Genomic DNA, 20445 nt, shown 5'->3' with positions numbered 1-20445 from the left:
TGCATACACCCATTCTGCAAACCTTACTTGCCAAAAAGGGTATTTAAGTTCTCCAGAGCTTTTAAAGATGAACATTTAAGTCAGGGGTCCCCAAACTACGGCCCGCGGGCCACATGCGGCCCGTCGGAGCTATTTATCCGGCCCGCGGGGCAGTAGCTCCCTCCTCCTCTGCCAAGAAAGATGTGTGTGGCAAGGAGAAAGAGGAAAAGGCCTTTCCCTTCTCCCTCGCCCCGCGTGCACCTTTTCTGCTGCCGCTGCCGCTGAAGAAGGAGCACGCAGGGCGAGCGAGGAGGCAGGGAAGGTGAGTGGCTTTCTCGCCTCGCTCGCCCCGCGCGCTCCTTTCCCGCCGCTGCTGTCGAGGAAGGAGTGCACGGGGCGAGCATGGAGAGAAAGCCACTCACCTTCCCTGCCTCCTCGCTCGCCCCGCGCGCTCCTTTCCCGCCACCGCCGCCGAAGAAGGAGCACGCAGGGCGAGCAAGGAGGCAGGGAAGGTGAGTGGCTTTCTCGCCTCGCTCGCCCCGCGCGCTCCTTTCCCGCCGCTGCTGTCGAGGAAGGAGTGCACGGGGCGAGCATGGAGAGAAAGCCACTCACCTTCCCTGCCTCCTCGCTCGCCCCGCGCGCTCCTTTCCCGCCGCTGCTGCCGAAGAAGGAGCGCGCAGGGCGAGCGAGGAGGCAGGGAAGGTGAGTGGCTTTCTCGCCTCGCTCGCCCCGCGCGCTCCTTTCCCGCCGCTGCTGTCGAGGAAGGAGTGCACGGGGCGAGCATGGAGAGAAAGCCACTCACCTTCCCTGCCTCCTCGCTCGCCCCGCGCGCTCCTTTCCCGCCGCTGCCGCCGAAGAAGGAGCGCGCAGGGCGAGCGAGGAGGCAGGGAAGGCGAGTGGCTTTCTCGCCTCGCTCGCCCCGCGCGCTCCTTTCCCGCCGCTGCTGTCGAGGAAGGAGTGCACGGGGCGAGCATGGAGAGAAAGCCACTCACCTTCCCTGCCTCCTCGCTCGCCCTGCGCGCTCCTTCTTCGGCAGCAGCGGCGGGAAAGGAGCGCGCGGGGCGAGCGAGGAGGCAGGGAAGGTGAGTGGCTTTCTCTCCATGCTCGCCCCGTGCACTCCTTCCTCGACAGCAGCGGCGGGAAAGGAGCGCGCGGGGCGAGCGAGGCGAGAAAGCCACTCACCTTCCCTGCCTCCTTGCTCGCCCTGCGCGCTCCTTTCCCGCCGCTGCTGCCGAAGAAGGAGCGCGCAGGGCGAGCGAGGAGGCAGGGAAGGTGAGTGGCTTTCTCGCCTCGCTCGCCCCGCGCGCTCCTTTCCCGCCGCTGCTGTCGAGGAAGGAGTGCACGGGGCGAGCATGGAGAGAAAGCCACTCACCTTCCCTGCCTCCTCGCTCGCCCCGCGCGCTCCTTTCCCGCCGCTGCCGCCGAAGAAGGAGCGCGCAGGGCGAGCGAGGAGGCAGGGAAGGCGAGTGGCTTTCTCGCCTCGCTCGCCCCGCGCGCTCCTTTCCCGCCGCTGCTGTCGAGGAAGGAGTGCACGGGGCGAGCATGGAGAGAAAGCCACTCACCTTCCCTGCCTCCTCGCTCGCCCCGCGTGCTCCTTTCCCGCCGCTGCCGCCGAAGAAGGAGCGCGCAGGGCGAGCGAGGAGGCAGGGAAGGTGAGTGGCTTTCTCGCCTCGCTCGCCCCGCGCACTCCTTTCCTACCGCCGCTGTCGAGGAAGGAGTGCACGGGGCAAGGAGAGAAAGCCACTCGCCTTCCCTGCCTCCTCGCTCGCCCTGTGCGCTCCTTTCCCGCTGCCGCTGTTGCCAAGGAACATAAGCACTGGGCAAACAAGAAGAGAAAGGCACTCACCTTTCCTGCCTCCTTGCCCGCCCCGTGCGCTCCTTTCCAGCCACCGCTGCCACAGAGGAACTTAAGACCTTGCTTGAGGTATCACATTAAATGTACATTGGGGAAAATGGCACACTTCGTTTTGTATTGCACAGAATGTATCCAGTGGCAGTTTCCAAAATGAATACAGAGGCACATCTTATAGAAATAGGTTAACTGTGTTAGTAGGTGGTTGAATTATGTTGGTCAGGGATGCTTTGATTGTTTTGGTGCACAAAGGCAGAAGGGGGTTGGATTAGATGGCCCAAGGGGTCTTTTCCAACCATTTTAATTATGGTATTATTATTATTATTATTATTATTATTATTATTATTATTATTGTTGTTGTTGACACAAAGACAGAGTATGGCACAACAAACGAGATATATATGATGGATTATTACTATCATTGTATGACACAGCAAACAAGATAGATATGCTGGATTTCGTATCACAAAATCACAAGTCGAACACTTCCCAAGTGTCTAGGACCGTGTGATGTATTTTCGGATGATGTGTGCAGATCCCATTATTATTATTATTATTATTATTATTATTATTGAGTGACTATCTGTCAGGGGTGCTTTGATTATGTTTTGTTGCACAAAAGCAAAAGGGGTTTGGACTAGATGGCCCAAGGGGTCTCTTCCAACCCTCTTTATTATTTTTATGATGATGATTATTATTAACATTGAGGCTGTATTTGTTCCCTTTTTGTTTGTTTTTTTACTTCATAATAAGATATGTGCAGTGTGCATAGGAATTTGTTCATAGTTCAAAATAAAAAACACTATAGTTCGGCCCTCCAACGGTCTGAGGGACCGTGAATTGGCCCCCTGTTTAAAAAGTTTGGGGACCCCTGATTTAAGTGTTCCTCTCCCTGAATTATATATCAGATGTATTACACACTAGGATATCTGAAGTACAATAGATTCCCTCAAGCCATACACATGAAACAGTGTTTTAATTTTATAAAAACAACTTAAACTGAATTGACATTTTTTTAAAAATGTGGAGATGTGGTTTCCATGTATAGTGCAAATACAATGTTCTAATTATTTGCCCTGTTTTCAAATTGGTTTTAATTTGAATGGACATTAGCAAGCGCACACATTCTCGTTACTAAAGCATGTATAGTATGCTTGCAAATTTGTAAACACTGGCAGATCAAATGGAAACCCCGACCTGGTACAGCTATACTGACAGCCCACGTATTATCAACATCCAACTTTCAAACAACTCAGTTAAGAAAAGGGGTGAGAACAGAAAGTGAGAAATCTAGCACTAGGAAGGGAAATTCACTCTTGAAAGTGTTATCATGGGGAAAAGGTGTCTCAACTGATGCTTTATCATCACTCTTTGTTTCCACAATATGCCAATTTTTTTGAAATATATATATATAAGCTTTGGGTTGCCTAGGGAGCAGTTAACACACATAAAAAATGTACCTGTTCTGACTAACATACAAATTCAACTTAAGAACAAATCTAAAAAACTTATTTTGTTCATAACTTAGGAACTGTCTGTATTTTAATTTTTCTTAATGATCCTTTCCTGCTAAAGAAAGTTCCGTTAATGTCTTTCAGATGATGTTGTCTCAAAGGCAAATACAAAATGAAATCCAAAACAGATGGTTCATGTAATTGGTTATTTATAAAGAAAATATGGGCATATAAATATATTCATGCATAGGTATTTTCTCGTGAATTTTGTTGGTATCTGGAACCTTGTTTTTTTTGTGTAAGGAGCATCTTGAGAAACTGTAAATGGAAGCTTGTGACTATGTTTAAGTAAGATAACAGCACCTCTGCCATCTTCAATTAGTATTTTGTGACTGCTTTTGGTAAGGACAGATTACTGATGTCTAAAAGGGAACTCAAAGCTTCAAAACAGGATTATTCAATACTCAGGCAAATTTTCCACATATAAAATACTACTAGAATGTTTGCCTAAACATGTAGCCTTTATTAGCATTTTTGACTTAATACTTTTTCGATTTTGTGTTATTTCCAACCCAGCTGCAACTAAATGCTCCGTGCACTAGCAAGAACTGAGGAGAGCTGCAATTTGTAAGAGTTTCCAAATATTACAGATCTTTGATTTAAGATCAGTACAAAAATGTTACAAATAAAAGTCACAATATAAAATAGCAGCTCTGTATAATTTTCAAGTTTAACTTAAAGTGGCAGTTCAGTTTGCTTCATTCTTTGAAGCCTCATCAAAATTTTCCACAAGATCTGGAAAAAAAAGTTGGCAAAAATCAGGTTTTTAGAATGCAAATACCACTGCTATTATCACGATAGTCAACAAGATTGCAATTCAATAAAATTTATCTGAGAGCATTAACTCCTAGCCAGATGGTTCAACTATATAGATGTCTCAAGTAACTCCATGCAATTCAGTAGATGGGTAAAGGAACGTCTTAAAAGAACTAAGTTTGTGTTTAACCAAAACCTTTTCTCACAACCTGACAAACTCAGAGTCACATACTCACAGTCGTGGAAGAAAGCAAAGGCAACCGCCCTCCCCCTCTGAACCAGACTCATCAAGAAAACCCTATGACAGGGTTACCTTGGAGTCATCATAAACTCAAAAAACAAACCCATCCTCATATGGTTATGCCTTGATTATTTTGTCCACCAATCTGATTCCGAGGCAGCTCTGCATGCAGAGGCTCTGGTGACTCACAATCCAAGCATCTTTAGATGGGCAGATAATCCTTCAAAGAATCTGGTTCAAAACCGTTTTCAAAATCAAGGAGGGCCTTTAAATTAAGATCTGAAGACAGCAGGCCACTAATGCTGTTACTATATTATTGATGATGGGAATTGTTACAGTAATATTAGAATATTTGAAACTGCGTTCTGCATTAGATAAACTTCCAAAATGTCTTTCAAGAAGGCAGAACACTGTAGCAGCCTAGTCCAGAGGTAACAATGTAAGAGTAATGAAAGAAACTACCTTATATCTCTAAAGAGTTCCAACTCCTAAGCTGGCACAATACTCTCCTAGTCATTGAAAGCACCCAAACCTTTGCAAGACTCCAATCTGAAAACTTGGTTTTCCTGAAGAACAGACTGAATACTTCATTCCAGCTGATGGCTTCTCTCTCACCCCCAGCACCTCCACCCTAGGTTTCAGCTTGTTCAACCTCATCCAGACCCTAAATGCTTCTAAACAAATATCTGTTCACATTACTCATGATGTAACAAGTACAGCAACATGATCTGTTCTCACCTGGAACTTCATCATCGTCTTCTTCTCCAGTAGCAAGTGGTGCTTTGCCATCCACAGCTATAATCAGAAATTTATAAAAATTTGGTTACTTAATTTTTCCCAAGGAGAATCTGCAGTCTTTTGAACTAAAAAAACATCCCCAATCTTTGTCATAATGTTGAAAAGTCTGAATCATGCAGCCTAATCTGTGCATCAGGTGCAAATGACAAGGCTGAAATTTTTCACTATGCATAAGGAGCTCCTCTGATGGAAATGCAAGTCACAACACAAAATTTCTTATACTGCATGAATCGACATTAAATGGACTGTGCTTTAAAACAGTGATGAATAAGCACCAAATGTTGGACTTATGGTTGAATCCAAGACTGCACACAAACACCCCATTGCCAACTCCCCCCCCCCCCAAAAAAAACCAACAGCATCTATCCAAGCCTATATTGATGCTACTGGTCATTCTCACTCATTTCCAGGTATCATCAGTGGAGACGATAAGTCATGTACTGTTTATATTGTTCCTTCTACAGTGGCTTTCAACATACAGTAGAGTCTCACTTATCCAACATAAACGGGCCGGCAGAATGTTGGATAAGCGAATATGTTGGATAATAAGGAGGGATTAAGGAAAAGCCTGTTAAACATCAAATTAGGGTATGATTTTACAAATTAAACACCAAAACATCAGGTTATACAACAAATTTGACAGAAAAAGTGGTTCAATACGCAGTAATACTATGTAGTAATTACTGTATTTATGAATTTAGCACCAAAATATCACGACATATTGAAAACATGACTACAAAAATGCATTGGATAATCCAGAATGTTGAATAAGCGAGTGTTGGATAAATGAGACTCTACTGTACTTTTATTCACCCAATTCTATCAAGCATTCCTGGAAAAACTGATGAGTTTTAAATACACTATTTGTTGGCAGATCAGAATCCAATAGTAACAGTTAAAATGGCCACCTTTTGTGCCACAGCGCTTGTCTGCAAAAATATAACACCATAAACTTAGGGGAAATTTTACCTGCATTTAATAGTATTTGTTTTATGTGACTTATTGATATTGTTTGTTCGGTTCTACTTGTTTTTGTCTGATCCGTTGATCATACTAAATTATTCAAATATCATGCACATTTTTAGCCCCGTAGAAGCTTTGCAACTCTCTATCCTGCTCTAATCATTTCCTATTTTGGAAAAGCAAAAGTGGCAAAATTGGCAGGAATTGGCAGTACTGGCCATTTCTTGCCCAAAATTTTGGGGATCAGGCTTGAATTTCTTGGAAGGAATGCAAAAATAGTATGGGAGCCCATATGTAGCCCATATTTTTCAAGGTGTAAGAGTGTTCTCAGTTGCAATCATGCTTACGTTGTTTGGGTAGAGCTTCTGCTAGTCTCCTCAAGCTTGTCAGACTATCAGCACCAAGCTGGTTTAAGATGCTAGGAAGCATTTCAGTCAGTTGCTTTGTTTCAGCATGACCTGTGATTGTGAAAGTGTTAGCAGCTAGAGAAGCCTGGACCTTAGGGTTGTTGAAGTGGATGACAGTGCCCTGGGTGGTAAACATGTTTACCTGCAAAACAAGAAAGACAAGGCAGTCTGAATGATCAACCAATGGACTGTAGTGAATTTTAATTTAACATTGCCAGTGGCTCCTCAACTCAATTATTAAAATCAGAATTTTAAAAATACAGGCCAGAATATAGGTGTTACCTCCTCGATACCAGAGATATTATTTACTCCCAGCTTCTTTAAGGAAAACTGAAGCTTTTTGTCATCTGCTGTAGCTGTTCTGTGAACCACCTTCTTCTTTCTGCGGGCAGTACCCTAAGGATAAAGAGCACAATTTTTAAGACTGCTGAAGTATACAGAACTTTTTATAAGCAAAAGCTCAGCAACAGCCCAACATAATTCATGTCCTGGAAGACACACCTTACTATCTCTTAAGAGTGGAGCTGAGGACAGACTTATAAAAAATATTTTGTTTCTTTGGCTCCCCCAGAAGAATGCAGAGAAGCTTTTAAATACTGTAGGGGTCTTCCTTTCCTCCTCCCATCAACATGTGAGAAATGTCCAACATAGCTATTATCTAGGTAGATAATACCATAATGTAGGCTATACAAAGTAGTACAGTTTCTGCAGAGTTATCAGCAGTACTGACTTAATATTAAATTTCTGTATTTATGCAATTTAATCAAATTAGAACTAAATATTAAGTATTCAGTTTCATAGAGGACTTTGTATGCTTTTCAGGATCACATTCTGCACAGAGAAGTCATTAAGCATTCCCACTGCCACACACTCCAGATTTTTTGTTACTGACAAATTGTAGTGCACAACTACAAGAAATGGAAGCTTCTGCAGGAGCTTGTTTAGAGTTAAAGAAAAGAGGGCAGGATATTACAGAAACTGGATGCCATAGATGTTCAAAACTGAACAAAAAAATTAAAAGTGCAACCTAGATCTATTCAAAGACAACCTTAAACCAATCTACCACACATAACAAATGTATGAGAATTTGAACTCTATATAAAGGATGGCCAACTATGAGACTAGAGACTGCATTAATTTCTCCTCCCTGGGGAAGGGGGCACACACAGGGGATGAAGCACCCCCCCCCCCCCCAAAAAAAGCCTTCTTTAGGCTCAAGGAATGACCAGAAATAACTTTTTTTCACTTCTGACTTTAAAAAAAGGCCTTTCAATTTTTTTTTCATCTCAGGGAGGAATGCAACCCATGGGCCATCTGGTTCCATATTGTTGAAAATGACTATGTGAATCCCTGGGAAAAGAATTCTTCTGAGAAGCCACTCCTCGCAGAACTAAGTATTGTTCTCTGCATATTGCTTGTTAAGCAATAATTCTATTAGCTTTAGTTCTAGTCTAGAGTAACCCACAATAAAAGAGTCAGCTTCAACAAAGTTATTTCTACTACAAATTGACTGTGTTTTGTACTTAAGACAGATATTATAGTAATTATCTAGGTCTGATAAACTGAAGCAAACAAATTCCACGGACAGTATTTTGAGACAACAGTAATTACTTTAGTTCCAAAAGCTACATCTATTTAAATTAAACCAACATGATGAAACTTATTATTTTCAGTTATAAAGCACTTCCTTATTACAGAACCTGAAAATCCACTTGCTCCACCTGGATTAGAGAGGTTTATGATGAAACCTACATTTAAAAAAGGCTTCCAACATGTTACAAACAAATAATGGCGATAGCTGCAGGCTTTAATCTCAACATTTTTCATTTGATCAAAATGAACTTTATAAATTAGTCCAGCTGGGTCCACTCTCAATTATGTCAATAAACAGAAAACTGCATTGCAACAAAAGTGAGTCCCCACACTCCCTTCAAGAAAATATGGAAAATTGTTTCTCTCCTTCTCACGTGTCTTTATTCTCACAATTACTCTATGGAGTTACTCAGACTGAAAAAAATGAAGTTAGTCTAGTTAATTTCATGGCAGGGTTGAGACTTGGAGACTTTTCACACCATACAATTATAACACCATGATTCCTCTTTAATTGCCATGGCTGCATCCTATGGAATTTTGGAGCTTGCTGTTTAGGGAGTGGCATTGAGAATTCTCATCAAGAGAGCACTAGTGCCTTAGTAAACTACAAATCCCAGGATTCTACAAAATGCAACCATATTGCTGTAATTATTCAGTGTGATAAGGGCCCTGAACCTTGGGGGGGGGGGGGGGGGCAGATTTAAGTCTATCTTAAATCTACACTATCCACTAGACTACATTAGTTCATATATCTAATTTAACTGCATTCCCTCTTAAATCTAAAATACATTTAGAAGACAAATTAGAATAGAGTCTAAGAGTGTAGCTGCACTGTAGAATCAATACAGTAATGCCAATTTAACTGTCATGGTTGTATGCTATAAAATCAATGGAGCTGTAGTTGATGAGGCACGAGCACTCTTTAACAGATTCCATAGCATTGAGCCTTGGCAGTTCAAGTCATGTCAAATTGCAATAAATTCTACATTGTAGATGCAACCTTAGACAGTGCCCTTGATATCTGCAGAGGTGTGGTTCCAGGAGCAAAATCTGCAGGTGCCCAAGTCCCATTGAATCCAATGGCATAATAAAATGGCAACCCTTACATAAAATGACAAGATTTGCCTTTTGAATTTGAAAAAATATTTTAAAACTGTAGGTGCAGAATGTGTGGATACAGAGGGTTGACAGTGCCACATTTTCACCCCACTCCCAGAAACTGAATCTTACATTTTTAGAGAGTGAGAGAAAGGAAAATAATATATGATCAACTGTGTTGCTATGGGAGATAAAAGTGAGGTTTCTATGAACTAATGCAGCAAGAATCAGTAAGCAGAAAACTGGGAGGACATATAGAAAATAGGCAAATATAAATACATAAGGTATTTGACTATTTTAACAGTTTTTCAAAGTTCTGATGGAACTTTAATTGACTGGTTTATTTTGATATTTGCATGTTGTGAAATTCAAATTGCATGGATTTTTAACCCATACTTTGCCATATTATTGGCTCTATGGCCCTTGCTAATTTTATATGTCTGGTTTTAAATTTAGCTACCTTACAGCAAAATATGGTTTTAAATGTGGTATTAGTTTTAATGTTGATATATTGTATTTGATATGCTGTGTGCCACCGTTGTTTGCTATTTGTAAGCTGCCCAGAGTCCCTATGGGAGATAGTGGCAGAGTAAAAATAAAAGTTTTTATTATTATGATTATGCTATTATGATTGTTGTTATTATATGGAAGCTCCAGCTTCCATGAGGGGACATAAGAGAAGCCTCCCACAGGATGGGCAAGTCTCCATAGGCAGCCGATTCTCTCTCACCAGAAGCGTCTTGCAGTATATTCTCAATTTGCTTCTAACACAATTTTTAAAAATTATATTGCACTGTTTTTTAATGTCATGGGTGCTTTCAGCCTCATTCTATAATTTATCATTGTGTCTGAGGTTTTTAATAACAAAAACTATGTATATAATTGAATAAATAATTGTGTTTAAAGTCTGAGTATTTTTCTTCACTTCTCTAACTGATCCATCCCTATAATCATATGGTTAAAAATTATTTTTTCTATATCATTACAAAATTAAGCCAATAGGGAAACAAAAGCAGGATATAAATAAAAGAGAATAATGTAGAAAAGAGGCCCAGACTTACTTTGCCCCCAATGCGCACTTGTGCTTGCAGCTTGGCTAATTTCTCTTGATTCATGATAATTTCTTTCATCTGAGGAAAGACATAAGAGAAATGGTTACGATGATGCCACAGAGGAAGGGCCCTTTCCCCTTGGGCCTCCGAGGCTGTTAAAGGAAAGGGTCCTCGGTGCAGGAAAGTCGGTCAGAAAGGCAACAAGAAGCTTCCCTCGCGAGGCCCGAAGGAGAGAAAGCCCAAAGCCCTTGAGGCGCCAGGAAAAGGCAAGCGAGAGCAGCCGGAGGAACGGCCCACATCCCTGAGGCAAGCGTCGGGGCGCCCTCCAAACCCAGGCCGAGGCTTCTTCCGGACTCACAGGCCTACGGCGGCGGAGGAGGCTTTTCACGGGCAAAATAACCCCGCAACTGGCGAATCCTTCTCCCCCTTCTCCCAGCTTCCCGGAGTGGGAAGCCTCTTTGTACCTTCTCGGGAGGAAGCAGTCCAGCCGGGTCAGGGCGGAAAAAGAAGAGGGAAGTCCGCCGAGGGAAGCACAGAGCCTGGTGGGCGCACGCGGAAGGAGCCAAGATGGCGGCCGGAAAGGGAAAAAAGCAGGCAGCGGCAACGCGATGACGCAAGCCGATGGAGCCACTGCGCGTGCGCTGTCCCGCCCCTATCGAGGGTTTTACTGCTGTTTCTCAAAAGATTGCTCTTGGCTTCGGGAAGTGGTCAGGTGTGCCCCGTGCTCTTCCGCTCGGTCCTAAAGGGATACGTATTCAATGTGTTGTCGAAGGCTTTCATGGCCGGGAATCATTGGGTTGCTGTGAGTTTTCCGGGCTGTATGGTAATGTTCCAGAAACATTACCTGACGTTTCACCCGCATCTATGGCAGGCATCCTAGAAGGTTGTGAGGTCTGTTGGAAACTAGGCAATTGGGGTTTATATATCTGTGGAATGTCCAGGGTGGGAGAAAGCTCTTATCTGTTGGAGGCATGAATGTTGCAATTTGTCACCTTGATTAGCATTGAATCATCTTCAAGCCCTCGATGGCGTAGTGGACTAAAGCCTCGTGACTTCAAGGATGGGTTGCTGACCTGAAAGCTGCCAGGTTCGAATCCCACCCGGGGAGAGTGCGGATGAGCTCCCTCTATCAGCTCCAGCTCCATGCGGGGACATGAGAGAAGCCTCCTACAGGGATGGTAAAAACATCAAAACATCCGGGCGTCCCCTGGGTAACATCCTTGCAGATGGCCAATTCTCTCACTCCGGAAGCGACTCAAGTTGCTCCTGACACGAAAAAAAAATATCTTCAAAGTCTGGCTGCTTTCCTGCCTGGGGGAATCCTTTGTTGGGAGGTGTTGGCTGGCTCAAATTATTCTTTGTCTGGAACAATTGTTCTTTATTTATTGTCCTGATTTTAGAGGTTATTTAATATTGGTAGCCAGATTTTGTTAATTTCATGACAATGGGGAATTCCAGACAAGGGAATTCCAAACAAAAAACAATCAGAGCCAGCTAACACCTCTCAACAAAGGATTCTCCCAGGCGGGAAGCAGCCAGGCTTTGAAGCTGCAAGGCCATTAAATGCTAATCAAGGTGGCCAGTTGAAACATACACGCTTGCTTCAAACAGACTAGAGTTCTTTCTCCAGCCCTGAACATTCCACAAATATATAAATCCCACTTGCCTGGTTTCCAACAGAACCTCACAACCTCTGAGGATGCCTCCCATAGACATAGGTGAAATGTTAGGAGATAATGCTTCTGGAACATGGCCATACAGCCCAGAAAACTCACAGCAACCCTGATACGAATTCAGTTTATTGTTTTAAAGGTATGACCCCTTGCTCTTCCCCAGTTGTGAAAGCAAAGCCTGATCTCTCTGGGAAGGGTGTTCCAGAGTCGGGGAGCCAACACCAAGAAGGCTCTCTCCCTCGTCCCCACCAGTCATGCTTGTGACGGTGGTGGGAGCAAGAGGAGGGCCTCCCCTGCATATCTTAGAGCCCGCACTGGTTTGTAAGGGGAGATGCGATCACGAAGATAGGCAGGGCCCAAGCCGTATAGGGCTTTATAGGTCATCACCTGCATCTTGAATTGGGACCGGCAGCTTATCGGCAGCCAGTGGAGCTGCTTTAGTAGGGGTGTTGTATGCTTCCTATAGTTAGCTGCAGTTAGAAGACTGGCTGCTGATCTTTGAACTAGCTGAAATTTCTGGGCTATCTTCAAGGGCAGCCCCAGGTAGAGAGCACTGCAGTAATTTATAAGTAGTAAATGTTTGATTTTATACCTACAGTAGAATCTCACTTATCCAACATTCACTTATCCAACATTCTGGATTATCCAACCCAGTTTGCCTCCCACCCCAATCCACAGCTGTTTCTCTAGGCAGCAAGGATTGAACTTTTCATAGATTTAATTTCTGACAATGTTGCTACTGTAAGTTCATTTTATGCAATTCTATCTTTATTTGTAGTCAATTTATTAGTAGCCAATTTTTTTTAGTCAATGTTTTCAATATATTACAATGTTTTGGTGCTAAATATAGGAATTACTACATAACGTTACCGTGTTTGGGACTGCTTTTTCTGTCAATGCTGTAAATCATAGTGTTTTTGGTGCCTAATTTGTAAAATCATAATGTAATTTGACGTTTTTAATCAGTTTTATTGTATTTATATGTTTTAACTGTTGATACATTTTAACTGTTTTATAATTTAATATGGTTTGTTTATTGTTGTATGTGTGATGCAGCATTGAATTTTTGCCATAGTTTGGAAGCCTTCAGGGTGAGAAGGGCGTTGGAAACCACTCAAATTGGTGCAAAATGCAGCTGCCCGGCTCCTTGCGGGAGTCCCAATAAGATGTCACATAACACCAATCTTACGGCAGCTGCACTGGTTACCAATTGAGCATCGGATCACTTTCAAAGTGATGGTGCTTACCTTCAAGGCCTTACATGGTCTAGGGCCGATGTACCCGAGGACCGCCTCACTCCCTACAAACCCCAGAGATCCCTCCGTTCTGAGGACCAAGACCTGTTGGAAGTCCCCAGCTTTAAGACCTTGCGTCTAACAGCAACCAGACGCAGAGCCTTTTCAGTAGTGGCGCCATCTCTCTGGAACACCTTGCCACCTGGAGTTCGTGCCTTGCAGGACTTGTCGGCCTTCCGCAGGGCATGTAAGACACATCTGTTTCGGCAGGCTTTTGAGTTCTGTTGTTGATGTTTTAAAAGGTGCTTTTAGGATGTTTTTAGGATGTTTTTAAAAGATGTTTTTAAGATGTTTTTTAAATTGTTGATTTTAGCCGGTTCTTGTAAGCCGCTCCGAGCCCGAGTTTGAAAAATAAATAAATAAAAATAAATAATAAATAAATAAATAAATAATAGTAGTGCAGTGAGGCAACTCTTTCCAAATAGTGGGGAATCATAGCACCCATCGTCCAGGGGACCACGGGACTAGGGGAAATACAGGTTATAACAGTAACATTTCCAACCTTTTTTTACATTTGGAAAATGTCTTGATCATTGGGTTCAATCACAGTGGACCTTCAGTAACTGCTAGGTTTTGGTTCCAGAACCCCATAAACGTTGAAATAGATGGTTGTTCCATTATGTACATTGCATAGTAAAATGGCATCCCTTATATAAAATTGCAAATGCTGGAGAAAGACTCAGGATCTGGGGAATTATCGGAGGGTTTAGCGGGGTATGCCCACATACCAATGAAGTACGCCTTGATTTTGTGGCAAAGTCAAGGTTTATGTTTTGGTATTCAGAAAATATATATATATACTGTATATTGAGGTGTTGTTGATTAAATCCATGGATTCAGAACCTAGGGTACAAAGATCTGATTGAACTGTCAGCAAATATCATGGACTCTGAATTAGGAATTGTCATGATTTCTGTTACTATTATGAAATATTCTTAGACCTCATTGAACTGTGTTATATTAGTCTAAACTGTCTGTATAATTCAGCTTCAAACTGCATTATATAGTGGTATAGATGGGGTAGCTGTGTGTGATGTGGAGTCTGTGTTGCAGTATGCCCATAGCATAGTATGGAAATGTGGATGTGGTGGAATTCAGCTCCTAGAATGTCCCACTGATTATGCTTATCTGGGAGTTTTGAGAACTGTTGTCCATAAAAGGTAACTTTTCCAATGTTTTGGAATTGTATTCTTTCCCATTGCAGTCCCTTTCATCCCTCCTGAGTAGTCCCCTTGGAGACAGGATTACAGGGGCTCAACATTAGTGGGCTTATAGGCCCTTTTACTAAACTTGCTGCCTATAATGGGGTTAGCCGGGAGCATTGACCTCCAATACATTTTCTTCCTCAGTTTAACATACAAAAAGAGAGCTTTGGCAGAGGACTTTATAAGCCGACTTTTCTATCCAGAGTTGTACAAAATGGGACTTGTCCATTGTGAGGAAATAGGAAGTGGCTCAGTGGGCACGCTAAAGGAAGCGTTCATTCCCACTGAAGTCAAAGGGAAAACCTCCATTGTCTTTTCCTGCCCCAGGATTGTAGCCTTGTTCCCACCTGGGGTGGGGAAAGGGCTTCTCTGTTTCAGAAATCCTCTTTCCCACTGCTTATTCTTGTGTGCATTATGACTTCCTTTGTATTTAGTTCAGTTTCCCCACGCCAGTTGTATGGGAAATGTAACAAACGATTGGAAATCTTCCCTCTGGAGGTTAGATAGATTGGAGTCCTTTTTAATACACTTGCTGGATAGACTTGCCTGTGTGCCCTGTTTCAATAAAGGTAAGGAAATACTGGGTGGGATCCCAGGGTCTGAAATGCCCCAGGGGAATTCATGTTTCTTTTTTTTTTTCCTTTTTATTTATTTCTTTTTTTACAAATACATAGACATATATATAAAACATAAGTTCACCAATCTTATGACTATACTTTTGGAATGGCATGGCCTTTTAAGAGATTATAGCCTTTTGGAATATCAGAATCTCCATAATGTTTTGGAGAAAAATGGCATTCATAACCATTTGAAAATCATAACCTTTTGTAGAAGTATGATCTTCCAGAGAAGAGCCAAATACTCATTTGAGTAAAATCTTCTCTTCAGTGGTATATATATATCCACATGTACTTATGCAAGGCAATTTGGCTTTCAGTTGTTAAACTGATATCCTAGTTGTCTCTGATCTTTTAGGAACAGAAATTATGCCAATGCACAAAATATAGCAGTTCTTCAGAAGTCTTTCTTTTCAGTGCCCAAGAACATCTAATCTTTCATAAATTATCTTTTTTCTATATCATGCTCTCAAGATACAAAAATAAAGCAGGCTTCGTTAAAAGTAACGATCTTGTTTACTCACATCCTTCATGTATTTAACATACAGGTACATAACTTGTCAATCCAGTTACAGATCGGTTTGAAGCAGTTTCTCTGAGCAGGTAAAATAGGACATCTTTCTTATAATCAACAGCAACATGAGTTTGCTATTAGCAGTCCAAAGTCTCATGGCATCTCATGGAGTCTGTGCTCTAATGGAGTCGGAGCTCAGAGCAGTCCCAGACCTGGTCATGTGGTCTGCAGCCCGCACCACAACCTCAAGAAACATAAAGGAAAAGCTGCATATCAAAACATACATATACAATACAGTAAGCAAACAGAATCATAAGTAGTGGAGGCTTGAAGAAGGTTGCTATTTCCAATATATGCATCTTCCCTCCTTTATTCTTTCTCATCCCGTGCTTCCCTTCTCCAGAGCTATCTCTTCTTCTAAAATCCCAACAAAAGTTCAGTTCTTCATGTGGAGGTAAATTCCCGTCTTCTTTTTCTAATACTTTTTCTAAAAATCTTCTCCAAATACTTTCAAAGTCATTTTTCTATAGTCCCTTCTTTACTTTTAAATTTGAAGTTAGTTTATCATTCAACCTCATTCTCCAGACTTCTTTATATCATGCGTGAATGTGTATGGTCATTTCCCCTTTCCAATATTTTGCTATTAATAATCTAGATGCTGTGAATAGCATGTCTATTAAACGTTTCCCCTCTTATCTTTGCTTTTATCTCTTTTAATTGATAGCAATATTCCTGCCAGATTCCTTCTAATTTCTATATTCATAATATTTTCTATTTCCCTTATTACCATTTCCCAAAAATCTTGTACATATTTACAATCTCACCACATATGCATATATGTTCCAGTTTCCTGACACCCTCTCCAACATTTTTCATTATAATAATAATATAATAATAAAACTGGAGGCAGGGGCAGTTCAACCGGTAGGCAAACTACCCGGTTGCTGAAGGCGCCATCCTCTTGGGGCGCAGTTGAGGCACCTCCAAGTGCCCTAAGGCTAGTGAGCAGCTTCTTTTTTGTTTTTTGTTTTTTCCCCTCCCCACTGGGAGAGGGCATACACTCTTGGCGCACCTCACCTTCCCCCTCCCACATGCGCGCACTCACTCACGGCTGGGAAGGAAGGTGGGAGAGGGGGGCCTGCTTGCACACACGCGGATGGAGGGAAAACTCCAGCCGCGAATGCGCGAGCAGGCCTCCCCCTCCCACCTTCCTTCCCAGCTGCGGCCTGGCCTGCCTTCATGGTCACGGCCTGGCTTGCTTTCGCGGCCTGGCCTGCCTGCCTTCGCGGCCATGGCCTGCCCTGCCCTGCCCTTGCCCTCGAGGCCAGGTCTCCGGGCTGCCTAGCCATGTTCCAGAAACTTTATCTCCTGATGGTTAGGATTGGAATCGAGGTGAGGTTTACATATCTGTGGAATGATGTCCAGGGAGGGAGAAAAGAAGAACTCTTGTCTGCTGGAGACAGGTGTCGATTTTGCCATTAGCCACCTTGATTAGCATGTAATGGCCTTGCAGCTTCAAAGCCTGGTTGCTTCCTCCCTGGGGGCATCCTTGGTTGGGAGATGTTAGCTGGCCCTGATTGTTTCCTGTCTGGATTTCCCGTTTTCAGAGTGTTGTTCTTTATTTATTGTCCTGAGGCAAAAGAATGGTTTACCCCAAGGCAGCGTTCTTGCACCGACCTTATTGAACATCTTCACGAACGATCAGCCACTACCACCACTCACAAAGAGCTTTATATATGCTGATGACCTTGGCCTTACAACACAAGCGAAAGATTTTGAAACAGTTGAAAACCAACTCACTAATGCCTTGAAAGACCTCTCCAGCTACTACAAAGAGAACCACCTGAAGCCCAACCCTGCCAAGACACAAGTGTGTGCTTTCCACCTACGTAACCGTGAAGCCAACAGGAAACTGAAAGTTACTTGGGAAGGCCAAGAGCTCGAATCATAGAATCATAGAATAGTAGAGTTGGAAGAGACCTCATGGGCCATCCAGTCCAACCCCCTGCCAAGAAGCAGGAAATCGCATTCAAAGCACCCCCGACAGATGGCCATCCAGCCTCTGCTTAAAAGCCTCCAAGGCTTCGAACACTGTTTCCATCCTAAATATCTTGTTGTCACCTTAGATCGAACACTAACATATAGGAAACACTGCACGAACACCAAGCACAAAGTAGCTGCACGCAACAACATCCTGCGGAAACTGACTGGCAGCTCATGGGGTGCAGACCCACAAGTAATAAGAACATCAGCCCTGGCCTTGTCTTTCTCAACTGCTGAGTACGCCTGTCCTGTCTGGCAAAAGTCTGCCCATGCAAAGCAAGTGGACATAGCACTAAATGAAACATGCAGAATAATCACAGGATGCCTTAAACCTACACCTGTTGATAAACTCTACAAGTTAGCTGGCATTGCCCCTCCTGACGTGCAACGGGAAGTTGCTGCTAACTGTGAGAGAAATAAGGTCGAACATTGTGAAAGCCACCCACTGCATGACTATCACCCTCCTCCCACCAGACTCAAATCAAGGAAGGGCTTCATGAGAACCACCACTCCTCTTGATGTTCCTCCAGCAGCAGCAAGGGTGTCCCTCTGGACAGCTAAACCTGGCAATTCTAACTGGATGGCCCCCCAAGAGGGTCTTCCTCCAGGGGCAAACCAAGAATGGGCAACTTGGAAGTCCCTGAACAGACTCAGAAGTGGAGTGGGCAGATCTAAAGACAACTTGTCAAGGTGGCACTACCTGGAGGAATCCTCCACCTTGTGTGACTGTGGAGCAGAACAAACAACTCCGCATATGTATGCTTGCCCACAATGTCCTGCCTCATGCACGGAGGAGGAGTTGTTTAAAGCTACGGACAATGCAGTTGCTGTTGCCCGTTTCTGGTCTAAAACTATTTAGTTGTTTGTGATTTCCTCTATTTTTTTTTCTTCATCATTTTTAAATGTATTTGTTATGCAATGCTTTTGACACGAAATAAATAAGTTCCAGCCACACATCAAGGTCATTACAGCTTCTTAGTAATTAACTCTTTCCAGACTATAGTACACTCTGGATGATGCAATCAGTATGCAATACAGACAAGACACAAATTTCATTTAAACACTACCAATACACAAATCCCACATTAACATCCTTCTCCAAATAGGAAAGACCATGAAGCAAAGGGTCCCATAAGGTCCTGCTTTTCGAGCTCTTAGCCACTAGATGGCGCGCTTCCTCTTCACAGAACTTCCTCCCGCCCAAAGCGGCCGGGGAGAAGCGCCGGCACTATTTGGCAGGTAAAGACCTTGTAAAACTACTACTCCCAGGATTCCGTTGCAGTTACAATGATGCCAAATCTGCATTCATTCTGCAGTGTAGATGCACCAATATGGTCAGAGGCAGCTGGCGAATCCCCAGCCGATGAGATGGCAATCGAAAAGGTTTGTGTCCCTTAGTTTACATACCTACCGCAACGCCTCCAGGCTACGTTATATAAATATAGCTATTTAAATAAACACATGTTTGCGTCCTCCGTTATGTAAATAAAACAATGCACGCCGTCGGTAGATGGTTCATTTCCTCTTTTTTTCCCCTGACCTCACTGTCTCCCCTTCCACCCACACAACCACGTCGACTTTATTTATATATACACATGCGAAATTCTAGCTAAAGCCCCAAGAGTCCAAGGAAGGGCACAGAAGTCGCTGCCATAATAAACCAGTCATTTCAGAGGCCACTGAGCTCGTTTCAAAACGTCACACTCCTGGATTTTTAGGTTGTTATTTGGCAGTAAATCCCAGCATTTGGAAATGTTGGGATGGATGCCTCCTTCGGTACCCCTTGACCAAGGAACTTTGCCTCCATGCCCTTTACCATTTTCCTCTCAATTCCTGACTCATTCCATTACAAGTATATGGAGTTGGGTTGCTGTAGGTTTTCTGGGCTGTATGGCCATGCTTCAGAAGCATTCTCTCCTGACGTTTCGCCCGCATCTATGGCAACCATCCCCAGAGGTTGTGAGGTCTGTTGAAAACTAGGCAAGAAGCGTTTGTGTATCTGGACAAAATCCAGGGTGGGAGAAAGAACTCTTGTCTGCTTGAGGCAAGTGTTAACGTAGCAATTGACCACCTTGATTCGCATTGAATGGCCTTGCAGCTTCAAAGACTGGCTGCTTATTGCCTGGAGAATCCTTTGTTGGGAAGTGTTAACTGGCCCTGGTAGTTTCTTGTCTGGAATTCCCATCTCTTCTGAGTATTGTTCTTTATTTACTGTCCTGATTTTAGAGTTTGTTTAATCCTGGTAGCCAGATTTTGTTCATTTTCATGGTTTTCTCATTTCTGTTGAAATTGTCCACATGTTTGTGAATTTCAATGGCTTCTCTGTGTATTCTGATATAGTGGTTGTTCGAGTGGTCCAGCATTTCTGTGTTCTCAAATAATATGCTGTGTCTTGCCTAGTTTCAACAGACCACACTATCTCTGAGGTTGCCTGCCATAGATGCAGGCGGAATGTCAGGAAAAATGCTTCTGGAACATGGCCATACAGCCCGGAAAACACACAGCAACCCAGTGATTCCGGCCATGAAAGCCTTCGACAACACAAGGATATTGAGTTCTTTGAGAGAGTGAAACGCTTCCCAGGTGAAAACAACACCAAAGACTTAACGTTTAATCCTATCTAGGGCTACTCAAAAGTAATTCTCCCTCCAGCATACACAGGGTGGCCCATTTATTTTGGTACAAACCTCGAAGAAGTAGAGCTGGAGAAAGTTTGTGCCATTGTATTTTCCCCAGTTTGAGAGATACCACAAGACTGTTCGCGCTGTTTTGTTAGAAGAAACTCTCTACGGGTGCTTCTCTAGAAATGCCATCGTCCAATTTAAGGGTTACCTGGAATTTTTAT

At 43.2% G+C, this 20445-nt stretch overlaps 1 protein-coding gene across 2 annotated transcripts; it reads right to left on the bottom strand.

Annotated features, from left to right (window-relative positions):
• Positions 1-3787: 3787 nt before the first annotated feature.
• On the bottom strand, positions 3788-10874 carry btf3 (basic transcription factor 3). Of its 2 annotated transcripts, none has more exons than XM_016990911.2 (6): positions 10718-10874; positions 10263-10331; positions 6793-6906; positions 6451-6652; positions 5081-5137; positions 3788-4080 (listed from the first exon to the last, which is right to left on the bottom strand). In XM_016990911.2, exons 2-6 carry the CDS (start codon positions 10329-10331, stop codon positions 4034-4036), a joined length of 489 nt encoding a protein of 162 aa, XP_016846400.1. In that variant the 5' UTR covers positions 10718-10874; the 3' UTR covers positions 3788-4033. The 2 variants fall into 2 exon arrangements, with proteins under 2 accessions (XP_016846400.1, XP_016846401.1); XM_016990912.2 differs by having other exon boundaries at positions 10612-10846.
• Between the last annotated feature and the right edge of the window lie 9571 nt (positions 10875-20445).

The sequence above is a fragment of the Anolis carolinensis genome, chromosome 2 (assembly GCF_035594765.1).
Source record: "Anolis carolinensis isolate JA03-04 chromosome 2, rAnoCar3.1.pri, whole genome shotgun sequence".
Taxonomy (NCBI): domain Eukaryota; kingdom Metazoa; phylum Chordata; class Lepidosauria; order Squamata; family Dactyloidae; genus Anolis; species Anolis carolinensis.
This window is presented reverse-complemented; position numbering and strand designations above follow the sequence as displayed.